General features: G+C 44.9%; 1 protein-coding gene across 1 annotated transcript in view; it reads right to left on the bottom strand.

Annotated features, from left to right (window-relative positions):
• itga5 (integrin, alpha 5 (fibronectin receptor, alpha polypeptide)) overlaps positions 1-13,224 on the bottom strand; it is a 40,592-nt gene extending 27,368 nt beyond the window's left edge. The window contains exons 1-2 of the mRNA XM_084365563.1: positions 12,815-13,224; positions 1,297-1,427 (exon numbers count right to left, since the gene is read on the bottom strand). Coding sequence (XP_084221689.1) covers positions 1,297-1,427; positions 12,815-13,023 — 340 coding nt within the window. The 5' untranslated portion in view covers positions 13,024-13,224. The remainder of the gene's footprint in view (positions 1-1,296; positions 1,428-12,814) is intronic.
• Positions 13,225-14,468: the final 1,244 nt, after the last annotated feature.

The following is a 14,468-nucleotide window of genomic DNA, read 5'->3' as shown; positions in this document are numbered from 1 at the left end:
AGCGCCCGTGGACGTGCAACACATTGTGTGTTGCAAGAAAAACAGTGCAAAAAAAAAAAAATAGTGGAGCAAAGGGTACCAAGCAGCGGTGTCCAATAAAAGTATGTTGTTAAACCAGGCTTGTGAAACACTCAGTGGAATATTTCTCCCCATTGTGCAGTATGGACAGTAAATTTAAGTTGGCCGACAATGTTAAGCTTTGATTTCTCAGGAAGGAAGCCAAAAGCGCTGCGGTGAGTGTCCTTCTATGTTCAATCTAAAAAAGCTAGTGCCTACACATTGTCCCTATCCTCACCTCACCAGGGCTACACTGTGCCAAACAGGCTGAGGGGTACTCTGTCAACACACTGAAACACGAATCCATTCATTAGACAACCTCACAGACTTCCTCGTGCTCTCCCAAAACCACTTTACTTAATTCTGACTCAACCGGAGCCCTTTTGTCAGGAACCGGTGCCGTCTGCTCCATCTGTCATACAAACAGGACATTTCTTTGTCCGACCCTATTTGTTTATTGGTTGCTTATCTCCCAAATAGCTCCTGGGGCGAGACAACACAAACAGGACTCAGAGGAAAGGGAGGAGTATCCTTCAGAAACCTCCTCAGCACCCCATTATCCTTTTCATCCCCCAAAGAGAGGACACAAACAGGAAAAAAGGATCATCCAGGAACCAACGGAGCCAACAGCGGTTCAGCGGAGTGGAACACTGACGCCTGATCCAAGACCTGCTGCTGACAACAGGAGCGGAGAGGAAACGCTCTGCTGGCTTCAGGAGTGTATAAAGAAGCAGAAAACCTGAGTTTAAACGACATCTCAATCTTCTCAACCTCTCCAAAAACCAGGCAGTCGCAGATATATGCTTACAGTTCGAACTCAAAGTTAGCAGCGTGTGTTCATTTTCCCCACAGTAGAGTTAGCTTCAGGGAAAAGACTGTTAAAAAAAGCATTTGTAGAAGATTTGTCTTCCAACCAAATATCAGGGAAATAAAAATGAGGGGTTGATTTTCAATCACTTTAAGTGACAGCGTGTTGCTAAAGTGATAAGAAGTCCAACTTTTCTCTTGTAGCTGAAGAGCAGGTACAAAAGTGAACTAGCTACCTGCGATGTGCATGTATGGACAACGTCAAATGTCAGAGGGTGCGATGGTTACTCTCATGAAGCTTTACACCAGATAGACCGTTTTCATTGTAGCGCACATGTCAGTCATGTTCGCACCTGGTGTCAGAAATCAGGATATGCTGATGGGTTCGTTTAGGTTTATATACATATAAATACATATACAGAGAACGCTTACCTTCAACATCAAACTCAATGGCGTGACAGTCCGTTTGGCCGAGGCTCCAGGGACAGTAGAAGACGGATCCTCCCTCTGTAACGTTAACCTGCTTCGTGTTGGCCTTGGGAGCTCCTATCACCACACTCACACTGTGAACGAGAGACAGACAGAGAGACAACTGTTAAACTTTACAGGATTTAACATTTCACCTGTTTAATCAATGTCATAATGTTAAAAAAAGACCTTTGGGGCACTTGGGGGGTTAATTATCATCCCTCTAAGCCAATCACCTGCCAACTCCTGGACATAAGTTGCCGAAACTTTAACATGTTTGATGACAATTTGGTGAAACTGTCCTGAAGATCTGTGTGCGTGCTCCCATTTTACCTTTGGGTAATCCACGTTAGAAACAGAGACACGTTACTGTAATTCAAAATGTTAGAAGTTTACCAAACCACAGGACGACACCTTATAAACCTGAAACTCTCTACCAAACCATTGCTAAAGGTTTGTAAGCTCTTAGCCTGGCCTTAATTAAAAATCGCATTCCAGACCTCCCACTTGTCGGCTTTCAACACGATGCAGTACGCACGCTTTACTGCCGTATTCTGACTCAGAAGCAAAACATTTTAACAGGTTGCAGCTCTGCTTTACATAATCCCTGTCCAACCGGGGGGTGGGGGGGGGAACTGCTGCTATGACATGTGCACATGTGATGCTCAGAGACATATTTACTCCACTTGTGCAGTCACACACACACAAAGAGAAGCACTCACACGGTCACACATGAATCCCTGTGGGGCGGATTCGATAGGAAAACAAGAAAGCAGACAGGCTAAGTGGAGTCACACTCTTGTTTCTTCAGCTGGGGCACTAAACTTCCATGTCCTTGGAGCTACACTGTACAACCACAGGAAGAGCCGGCCGACCACTTTAACCGACGTGGAAAGAATCGGTGAGGTTACAGGTGAGCGCAGGACTAATTACATGCAGGACGGCCTTCAGAGATGAAAGAAGAACGGCCGGAGAGTGATGAGACGTTAATGGAGAAAACCAGGATTTGGGCTTGGTAAAGTTTGAAAAAAAATGTCTCCCAGTAGTTAATGCGTCTTAAGTGGATGACTTAGGCATTACCTCATTCTAGACCCACTTGACCCTGACAAGCATCACAGACACAGTTTTCTGGCATTGATGTGGGCAAAGGAATCAAGGACCACTGAGACCAGACGGTGTCCTGGGGGACTCCAACAGAGGAAGAGCACACCCTTTCCTGGCCGAGATCTTCCAATAGTCCATGAACGGTTTACATTTTGGCTAAACTTAGCATCCTGCCCCCAAGGGTAACTACTCAGCAGGGTCCAGAGGAAGCTGGGGAGCCAGCCATGACTCAAAAAGCAGTTAAACCCAGCGATATTCAAAAGCCTTGTGAGCCACGGTAATTAATCCCACTGAACCTATCTATTACCTCAGATGACAAAATGCTGAAAGTTATGGGACGGCTTATGGAAAAAAAAAATCTAAGAGAAGCGGGGCTGGGGTGTGTTGGTGGTCAGCACAAAGCTTTCGAATCATTTCAGCATCTCCGGTTTTGAAAACACACAACTGTGAGAGAACAAAGGAAGCGCCACAGAGGAGAAGTTATGAGTTTAGTATCACACCGTCGCTGTGGTCTTAATACCTCGGAAGAGATACAGCACGATGCCAAGTCCAAATGTGGAGCAGAAAAACTCCTGGTTTGTGTTGGAAGAGAGAAACAGAAACAAACCAGTCTGACTTGGAGAGCCAAGAAACAGCTCCTGACCGCATGTGCAGACCCAGGAATCTCCCTGCAGAGCCTCCACCTGCGCAGTAATCTAAATCACAGAGAGGCTTCCAGGTCGGGGATTCTCACGATGAGACAGCTGAGGATCTCCCTCTCGCTGTGTCCAAAACTCACAGATATGCGAGCAGTCAGTAAATATTTAACACGAGCTGACCGCACTCTGTTAATGTGTTTTGAACAAGAACTATGCATCTATGAGGCAGCAACCTGCAAGACCTTGAACGAGGGATCAACTGCTTTTTCTAGAAATAATCTGAATGCAAGTGCATGCACATGTATGCAGCAAACACTAACGAGGCCAAGGAAACTGGAAGCTGCAGCATCTTTTTTTTTTTTTTTTTTGTTGAATCAGACCTGAATGCAGTCCAGCTGTAGTTGGCCGTGGCAGCTTTTCAAAGGGGGAAAAATACAGGAAATAACAAAACAAGCAGATCACGCTTTAATCAGCAAGCTGGCAGCTGAAGCCGGTTTTCACTACCTTGCACAGATGCATGCAGATGTGCAGACAGTCACACACGAACACAGTTTGATAGCGATCTTAAAGTGCTGCAAATTAGCATCTAATGGGTCTTTATCTGGCGAGGATCAGTCTGGTTCTTAACTGGCATTTGCCCGCCCTTCACCTTATCTGCCGGCCGTGAGCTCAAAAGGTAGAGCCTTTGTTTCACCAGCATTTAATGAAGCTCTGGCTGCAGTCGGCTGAGTGCTGCACTGCAAATCCCTTTGTTGAAGTAGGTGGAGTGTATGTAGGGCTCTTGGGATGGGTATGCAAATATATGTAATTGGCAGGGGAGGGGGGGGGGGAGCGATCCTCAGCTGTTCAGTTGAAAGACAAACTCATCGGGTTGCGTCTGAGCCGCTGTGGCTAACAGTGAGTCTAGACAAAAGACCGTTCACGGAGGGATTGAAAGCAGCACCATCACAGCAGGAAGAGCTCAGGACACATCTGTGAAGCCATGAACAGTCGTGAGTGATGCTCTCTGAAATGTTTTGGCTGCTGGAGAATTAAACAAGTCCTTCCCATGTTGCTACGGACAAACAGCGTTTCACAAGAGGGGGACTTGAGCAATGTCCTAGTTAGGGTGTAGGGCGGATGAGACGCATTAGCGGCTTCACCATGTCTAGCATAGCCAACCCCACCAGCTGCCATACAGCAGCCACTAATGGCCTCCACCAACCAGCTGACAATTAAGCATTAATTAAACTACTGTGAGTGATTTGGGCTGCGAGCGAGGAATGCGTAAACAACAGCTCCACTGTAAGCGAGGACTGAGGGTTTGTCTCATCAGAGGACACAAGTCTACAAAAAAAATCTCTCACCACACCATAATTGCCAGACTGCGACCACTTTTTTATGTGGGGCTGAGAGATTAGGGGTGATGGAGAGTGCTGGAACTTGCTGATGTGACACTAAGGATGCGGAGACATTGCTAATAAAGGTCTATGATGAGGTTACAGAGGGAAGTTGTCACGGGGCAAATTCCTGTGTTACCCCCCGCCCTTCAGCCCCAACAGTTTTTTTTTTTCGTCCTCCATTCCACATTTAATTGTCTTCCATCCCAGCTGCAGAGCTGATGTCACTTGAGCGCTATTATAACCAGTTTAAGCAAGAAAGAGAAAAATTACAATCACATTTGTTAGGCCCCCCCAGAGCCGGCTGCAGTCGCCATCTGCGGTCATAAACACGACTCGACGAGCGCTACGGCACAGATGCAAAGGGGGAAAAAAAAGGAGAAGTGGCCTTCACATCTCAGCAACACTTCAGTAAAAAACAGTGACCCATGGAGTTCATACTGACCTATCAACACATGCTTAAACACTGGAGTGGCTCCATATCAGTAAAAGAAGTCAGACGCAGTGAACTGATTTGAGCCACAGGCAGCACTTGACCTTCACTGCTCTCATTCCAGCAGCAGAGAAATGGAGCAATGCGAAAATAAAGGCTGCACCCAACGGTTATTTTCACTGCTGATTAATGTGTTTATTTTTTCTTGATTAAGTGATTTGTTGTTTGGTCTGCAAAATGTCTAAAAATGGTGAAAAATGCCGGAGAGGACGTCCTAAAAACGTCTTGTTCTGTCCACAACCCAAAGATTTTCAGTTTACTGTGATAGCAGAAAATATTTAGATTTTCTTACATACATTTCCCCAACTGATTTATTTATTATGACAATAATGGCTGATTAATTTAAAAGAAGACAACTTAACCGATTAAAGGGTAACTTCACCAGTTTTACCTATCAAAGTGTGTTTACAGGTCTGAGGGAGTATTACTGAATACGTGGGGAAAAAAGTAGTGTAAAGCCTTTTGTGGCTCCAGAGGAAGCTGCCCATAATCTAATATATTACCTCCAGTGATGTCACTCAGTGGCTAAGTTGCATTGTGGGTAATGTAGGCGTCTGGCTTTGAAAAGGAAGAAGAATGTGAGCATTAAAAAAGGCGATATTTCTGGTTCTGCACTATTGATTTTGATCATTCGTCGAGTGTAACCAGTGGACTGCTTTTCAAAATCTGGTGCCTACATTACCCACAATGCAATATAGTAACTGAGTGACATCACTCAAGGCAATTTATCAGTTTGGAACACTGTCTGACTCATTATGAACAGTTACAAAACAAATGATAAAAACTGACTTTTTTCACATATGGAGTAGTCCTGTAAACATACTTTAAATTATAAAATTGGTGGAGTTACCCTTTAATTGTTGCTGCTATAGCCAAAAGTACAACCATCTCTCCCCCTTCGACTCTGGAGAATCACTTCACCAACATGATTAAATGACACCTGGATCAATGAGAGTGGAAATATGGAGCCGGACAGCGAGCTAACATGTTCAACAAATTAATGAATAGTCAATTTTGCGGCGGGATGATGTCATCCCACTGCAATATTGACTTTTCAAAGCATGCGTGGTGACTTAGAGTGAGATCAGCTGAATGACAGACGTGAGAAGTGTGCGATGACTTATTCTAGACCACATGGAGCCACACGAACCGTCTCGCGTCCTCTCAGAGCCAAGGCCAGACAGAAGCTGTTTGAGTCCTTACGTCTGCCATATGGACGACCGTCTCCTCGCACACCACATACGCACATGTTCTCCGTGCTGCTGTCCAGGAGCCTGGAGATGATGAGAGTAGCAGTGCCTGCTGTGATGGCGTGTGCTGCTGACTACAGAAAGTCTACTGTGCTGTGCTGAAGCCTTATTCTTTGTTAACGGTCAGACGGTGCTGTAAAAAGCAGCGGGAGCAGATAAAGGATCTGCATGTTGCTCTACAGGGCTGCAGCAAGTCAGGTTTTTTATACCATCTATAGACATTTCCACATCCAAGAGTGAACTTGAAAGGCAGATTGGAGCCCACACCAATCAGTGTTGATCAGATAAACAGTCCAATATGTCAAGGATCTGATCCCACCATCGCCATAAAATCATTTCCTTGTTATCCTCGACAGGATTACCGTGTCTGGCAACAGGTGGCCTGCAAATTACAAGTGCTGCTGGCCAAGATAGCAAAACAATGTTTTTTTGTCATCCAAACGACGTCCAAAGGCAATTCAAAATGATTGTTTATACGTGATGATTTTACGCTACTCTGCGGCCGGGTAGGAGTAACAAGTCTGGTAACTGAATCAGTAAGCGGACACCAAGCTGATTTAGCGATTATTGTATTTAACCTTTTCTTTATTGCTATTCAATTTTTCTTTTCCTTTTTCTTGGCTTTATTGAAAGGACAGGCGAAGAGTGACAGGAAACAGGGAGAGAGAGGGGACGGCGTGCAGCAAAGGGCCACAGGTCGTATTTGAACCCTGGGCCATGGCGGCGAGGACAAAGCCTTTCTTTCACCTTTTATTTTACCAGGAAGACCCATTGAGATCAAGGTTTCTTTTACAAGAGGCCGAGGCAGGAGCCGTACAAAATCACAAAATATTCAAACACAGTGGCCTCTAGAGAAGAACGACCACACGCCTCCTTCACTAAACTCCTAATGATGCCTGTAAATTCAAAAATGGATTTAAATGTGTCCAATTTTAGATCTTTTTACAAGTTATTCCATGACAAACGCTCACAGAATGAAAACGCCGATTTCGCTAAATCTCACAAAACCTGGGTTTCATTAAAAAAGCAGCCGCTCGCAGCTCAACTTCTTTGACTTTTCAGCAGGCAGCAATCATGGAGCGACTGTATTTTGCCCTCCTTATGGGCGCTTTTTACGGTTATTGTGTGTAAACCAGCAGCTGTTCTGTCGAAACCACCAAACACGCAAAAAGCGATTCACAAGTGGCAAGGGAGAAATCTGAAACATCCTCCTACTTTAAAAAAAAAACCCATCACAACGACATGTGCTCAAGCATTTTCTCATACCAAACTGTTGCACCCCCACAAACACAAGCCCTCCCTCCCCTTTCACAGTCCAACTGCCCTAAAATCTTTCCTGCAGGGAGCTTAACTGCCGGTGGTTCACACCTCTCCACAATGCCCACGTCAGGGGGTCCAGTCGTCTCACCTCAGGATAGAGAGGCTGTTGTATTAAACGTGCTGATTGGAGGAGGGGGGGGGAAGCAGCTGTTGAAACACTTTAGTGTGTGCACCCCCCATTCCCAGCCGCACCCACACATGCATGCATACAATCGCACACACATCCAGAAGACAGTAACGGCCAGAGGTTACATCTCATTTCCATCTTAAATATGAGTTCTTATGCTAATCTGACTTTCAGCCAAGCAGGATCTCATTGTGAACAAGCTTGACGATGGCGTCATTTGCTTATTGCTATATAAAGCACAGCTTTTATCAAGTTACCATGGATGTGAGTCATCAAGTGACCCCGGGGGGTTAAAGCAAACCAGACCTGCTGGTAGTCACAGATTAAATCTGGTGAGTATGAGTCAGGACGACCCTGACCAGCGGCTAACTCCACTCCGAGTGAGACATGACGTCCTCGGGGCATTCCCAGCGCAGCAGACGTGACAGCGGAGGGCCACGGGCCCTTTACACACATCGCCACCATCCACACCGACAACTTTTTCCAGTCAAACACACACAGGCTCATTATTTAAAGCCCCCTTTTACCAACAGGGCAGTAAAAGCTAGACAGGCACTTTAAGTTAGAGACAGAGTGTAGCCACGCTAAGTATATCCCGACTGACCTTTCCAGCAACAGACACTTATTTTCCCCACCTACTGGTCTGATTACCGTAGGTAACACACAAAGTATGACAACAGAGAAATTAAGGCAACTTTTCAAAAGGCCAATAAATTAAGAAAGAAATGAGTCACGGTGAAAACTCCTCAAATGGAAAACAGTAAACAATTTCTGCCGTCAGACAAAGGGCCCCATTGTCTGCACGCAACGCCAAGAACCTGGACGAAGAAAAGTTTGGCAGCCCAAATATACAAGCTGCGCTCCTGCAGCTCAAACACTTACTGGTTTGATTTAGAGGCAGGTCCGAAGAAAAGGACACCAATGAAAACAATAACAGAAACAAGACTGATCATATATGGAGAGGGACTTCGGTGTAGACAGAGAAAACATTGCAGCTTTTAGTGGCCAAAAGAGACCCGGTGCCAATGTCAATATTAGTTCAACTCTAACCCTGTTTGGGAGGGTAAACTCCAGGAGAGTGACCTACATGGACCGGCTGACCTCGGCTGTGTGCTCGTCATGGTCAAACCATCCGTGAGCTAATGCACATCAGTGACATGTCCCTGAGACACGGGACTGGTGTGGACTGGAACATATTACTTCATCAGAGCGTCCTCCATCATTAGACATAGCTTTTAAATGACATTATAATCCCACACAGGGACAGTGCTGTAAAAAGAATCAAAAAGTCATACTGGAGTAAAAGTGAAGATATTGTGCTTAAATACTACTTTGTTAAAAGTGAAAGTTACCTGTACAAATAGTACTTGAGTAAAAGTCTTAAAGTATGTGATATTAAATGGGTTTTTTTGTCAATAAATGTACTTAAGTATCAAAAGTACAGTTCGAGTTAAAGTAATATTATACACATATTTACATGTAAGTAAATACTGTATACTATGGGTTGGTCAATTATCCGCCTGGTCCATTATTACATATAATATAAATCCAAGAAGTGTTTTTTTAATCCAACTGCCACTTGAATAAATGAGTTCCTCCGCCAAGGAGGTTGTGTTTTCACCCATTTTCATTTGTTTGTTTGTTTGTTGGCTTGTCAGCCGGATTACACAAAAACTACTGAACAGATTTTCACAAAACCTGGATGAAGGATGGATCTCGGCCCAGAAGAGACCCCATTAACTTTTGGTGTGAATCCGGGTAAAGGGACGGATTGAGGATTTTTTTTTCTCACTTTCTTTAGGAATAAAGGATAAAGACTCTACAAGACAATGGGGGAGGTCTTAAGTAGGGTTGAAGACTCGCAGACAGACATCCCTCAAAATCCCATCAAACACACCTGGACCAACAAATCTACCCCACTGAATGAAAACATTTGACATTTTCATTTATTTCTCAGTGAATAATGCGTGAAACATGATGAAAATCAGGCTCATTTAGGTGGCTGGTGTCTATGAGTAAGAACAAAAGGGGACTGTTGGGCCACAGAGGTTATGTTTTTGCCTACATCAGTTTGTTGGTTTGTCAGCAGGATTACAGAAAACCTGCTGAAAGGATTTCCACAACACTTGGATGGAGGATGGGTCTCGGTCCAGAATTGAGATAAGGCGTTCTTAAAACACTTTTCATCCATTTCTCAGGGTTTATTGGATGGACTTTGATTAAAGAAAGCAGGCGTATTTAGGTAGCTGGTATCTATGACTGAGCACAAAGGGGGAATGTTGGGCCTTGGCAGAGGTAAGTAATTAGTAACTACAGTTACGAAATAAATGCAGTGAAGTGAAAGTACAATATTATCCTCCAAAGTGTTGTGAAGTGGAAGTATAAAGTAGCAGAAAATGGAAATACTCAAGTACAAGTACCTCAAAATGGTAATTAGGTACAGTGCCAGAGTAAAATGTACTTGTAAAATGAAAGTGTCTACATTTATGTTCCCTCACAAGCCCAACATTCACTTGTGGAGAGGCACCAGGAGCCGTCTCGTCCCTTCATACACTCCAGGACAGGTCTGTTATTATTTACAGCCCGTGACCTTTGACTCTGTCTATCTCAGTGTGATCCACTCCCTCATCTGTGCCAGGCACCGGAGACAGTCAGAGAGGAGTTACCGCTGTTTGATTATTAAGTGTTTGAGGAGAGAGTGAGCCCTGGGAAGTCCTTCCCATGATGCAGCGGAGGGCGTGCGTGGGGACTGGCATTACATGTGAGGAGTCAACCCTCGCTCAACATGAAATAACATACAGACACTGCAGGGGAACATATATCCTCCTGCCCTTCCTGTGTTCATCTGACAAGAGCCGTCCGTTCACAGACTCCGTCCTCGGGCGTTCTTCCACGGTGGGCCGTCCACCAGTGTCCAAACTTAATTGTGTTAGGCCGGGCCGAAGGGCACGGCAGACCCGCATATATAAACTCGTTGTCAAGATTGAGTGTCAAAGTGGAAGAAAGTCAGCCTTTGTGTTCGCAGGCCTGACGGGGGTTATTATGGATGGGAGAGCTATCTTCCTCCCTTATATCTGCATCTGCCATCAGTTTCATCTCCCACCAGCGATGAGTGCAAGTTTTTTCAAAAGAAGCAACAGTTTCACTCATAAGGCCGGAGCCGGGCTGACAGCAGCTCATCCGGACTAGGAGAAAGTCTCTGTGCAACCCTCAGCTGACCTCACCCCAGCTACTCCCCCTCCTCTCCCCCATGTCTCCAAAGTGTTGGGCGATGATGATGTGACGGCAAAAACGAGAGATAACAGAAACTCCTTCCACGAGTCCACTGATATTGTTTTGATGTGTCGACTTCTAAGAAACTGTGAATGAAAAGCAGCAGATACATGTGGTTTACAGATAAAGCAATGACTCACGGCCTTAAATCTGCTCTCTCCTACTTTGTTTTCTTTGACATTTGACTTCTGAATACATATCATCCACAGGAAAATTATAGGGCGCCGGGATGTAGGGAAGCTGCACTTAAACATTATTCCTGCTCTGCACACATACAAACCATTGTCTCACCTCCTCCTCCTCCTCCTCCATATGCACGGCGTCTCGACTGCAGGAAAGTTCAGATTAAGTCATCAGTAAGATGACGTCTACTCTGCCTCACACTTAATGAGACGGGGAGAGATGATGGGGAGGGAGGCTAGACAGTGGGGGGAAGGTCTACTTTACGGGATGGATGAATTAAAAAGCCCCGCAGAATGACATCAGCATAGGAGGAAGTAAAGGAGGGGGATGTTGGAGAGAGAAGCCGGGTTCAAGCATTCAGGCTTCACATCCTAAATCATACGGCACTCCTGAAGCTCCTGCTTCCCTGACAGAGAGGTGAAGACCAATAGCAGCAGCAGGCTTTTAAAGAGACAGCTAAGGCCAGGGCTGGAGAGGGGGGAAATCTCCCCATGTCTGAGTGTCTGCCGTCCAGGGAAGTGGGGAGGAGAAACAGGGAAACCAGAGCTGCTGCTGGCGGCCCACTCGGCACAAAGCCCTTTCTCAAATCCCAGCATGCCGGCTGGTTGAACAGTGGGCCGAGACACCGCTGGTGCTCAGCAGACACAGACTCTGCCAGGAAGTCTGATTACGTCTGAGCGAAGCCTTGACTGCGGCTGCATAACCTTTTGTTAATGATTATTGGGATTAGAGGGTCTGAGGCTCACCAAAATGTACAGAATGTGTGCAGCAACACGACGTGTGGATCCGTCAGCAGCTACATTAACCCATGCCTCGCTTTTTGGTGCATCCTAATTGATTTAAAGGCTCCTAGGACTGTCAGGATGTCCCACACTGTTATTTTCTCCCCATACTACTGAGGTATTAGACCTGACCACAGGCATGTACGTATGCGTTTAAGACCCTCAACATGATTGATGCCAAAATCTCTTAAAGAAGAATGCGGAGACAACCACAACATGCTGGGTGTCACAGGGATCAGACCCCACTGAGCCAGGAAGCATCACAATTAAACGCAGAATTTCAGACCGATGAGATTTGATTACAAGAGGTTGAAGTTAACAGGTTTAGCAGATTAAAAGGTCAGATTAAATGTCACTCCGTAGTGCAACAAGATTAAGATTTGAGGGCGAATCCAAAATCTTGTCGTCTTTACTTGGGTTCATTCTGTTATTCTATAATGACATGGCCACTCTTTTATATCAGCATTATTGCATTTAATGTGGGCAATCATTCAGAGCACAAATGCAATTTCCTGAATCTATTTAATTACAGTGAGTTGTGTGCGCACTGAGGGCGTGTGCGCTGTGCGTAAAGCATGTGCCCAGAGATCACAGTATGTACACAACACCCAGATTTAATATCAAGAGCCGCAACAACAACAAACCCCGCAAATGATTTCAGCATTTCCAAAACGACAAAAGGAAACTTGAGCTGCAACTTTAACGGGCGAGTTGTAAATGTTCTGACGTCTGGCACAAGAAAAAACCTGCGATATTAGCCAGTGGAAAGTTTGCACGCAGCATATTTGTGTACAGCTGGGTATCGTGAAGTGTCCAGATGAAGATTGTAAACAAATGTTTCAGATTTCCTCCCGGAGCTTGTTGCTGAAAAGCCCACTTTTTTTTTTTTCCTATTTGGAGAAGATAAATCATTGCTGTGTTACAGAAACTCACCTGGAAGAATCAGCCAAATAAAAGTCAACCGCGTATCCGAAGTAGCTCCCTGTAGGTCCGCTGTAAACAGCTGGGTTCTCCACGTCCAAGTTGAACGCCTCGCAGACAGGCGGAGAAAAAGTGAGTAATAGCCCCGTTATACAAAGGAGGGAGCGGGCGAGGAGGGCTGCCATCCCCGGCGTCTTTACGCGAAATCGTTCCAAGCCCATTTTCTTGAGAATAAATTAATCCACTAAAGTTTGTACTCAAAAGGCGAAATTGTCCCAGTTTGTGGTGCGTTCAAGTCCGCAGATGAAGCCTGAGAAGAGCGGTGGTAGGTGGGTTAAAACTGCATCCCTGTAACTCTAACCGGCCAGTGTCTCATTAATGCTCCGTCAGCTCCTCTCTGCGTCCTCGCTCCTCTCGCTCTCTCTCTCCAGACCTCCACGCCTTCTCTGCTCACCTACTCATCATACATGGAGCAGGGAGTTCCCACACCCGTGACAAAGTTTGGGAGAGGAGGAGCTTGTGATTCCCTTAAAAAAGGAAAAAAGAAAAACTTGAAGGGGGCTCTTCTCATCCACTATCTGTGAGTACATGTTGACCAGTGTGGTTTAAACGTGGTCACTTTTGCGCTTTTGAGTTCAAAGACTTTCTAATCAGGGACATTAACCAAAAGAAGATTATTAACCAAAAGAACAATGAGCCAAAAAAGTCCTTCTTCCAGTTTTATCTCAGTTATCTGGAGCTTTTGAGATTGAAGTTGCCCTCAGAAGTGGGTGATATGAAGGTCAATGAAACTTCCACCTAATATGCATCTGTTGTTTAGATGCTGCTGCTGTTCATGACCTGTTAAGATAACACTTTTTATTTTTATCTCTCTTTCACTGATAAGTCAGGAATTTAAATCATTATGAAGCACTGTCTCCCTTGTGAGCAGTAAAGGAACAGTTCACCCAAAACAAAAATTCAGTCATTATCTGCTCAACCCCACGCAGATGGAAAGTCTGGTGAAGTTTCGTCGTCTACTAAACATTTCTGGAGCTTCACAGCAAAACAGTGTTGCCGCATTCTCCTAAACAACTGAAATCCAAGTCTCCAAAAGCCCCAAGATCTCACATATTGGTTTGAAAAGATGTTATTTACACCCTTGATACATGGTCCGCTTCAGATGCTAACACTTATAACACTTATAGCTGTTTTTTACATTTTAAAATGTTCCTAAACAACTGAAGTAGACTTGAAACAAAAAAAAACCTCCATACAGCTCGTCTGGTGTAAGACAAGTCTCAGTAAGCCCAGAGATCTCAAACTGATCTGAAAAGACACCTTTTTTTAAGATTAAAGCTTCACTGTAGCTTCTGAGCTTAAAGTATTAGCCCGCAACCCATCTGAAGTGGGTACATGAGCTGGACTGGACACCCATGGGTGTAAATAACTGTCTCGTGGTTTCAGGAGACTTGGACTACGCTGGACGAGCTGTATGGAGCCATTTCATTTTATTTCTTATGTCTTAAAACAAGTCCCCATCTACTTCAGTTGTTTAGGAGGATGTTAACGCTGTCTCACTGTCTCGCTCCAGAAATGTTTTGTGAGTAGATAACGACTGAATTCTCAGTTTTGTGTGAACTGTTCCTTTAACACTGTTTCCCGATATCCTCCACCGGCTTCTTTT

The sequence above is a fragment of the Pagrus pagrus genome, assembly GCF_965226575.1.
Source record: "Pagrus pagrus genome assembly, chromosome: 11".
Taxonomy (NCBI): domain Eukaryota; kingdom Metazoa; phylum Chordata; class Actinopteri; order Spariformes; family Sparidae; genus Pagrus; species Pagrus pagrus.
This window is presented reverse-complemented; position numbering and strand designations above follow the sequence as displayed.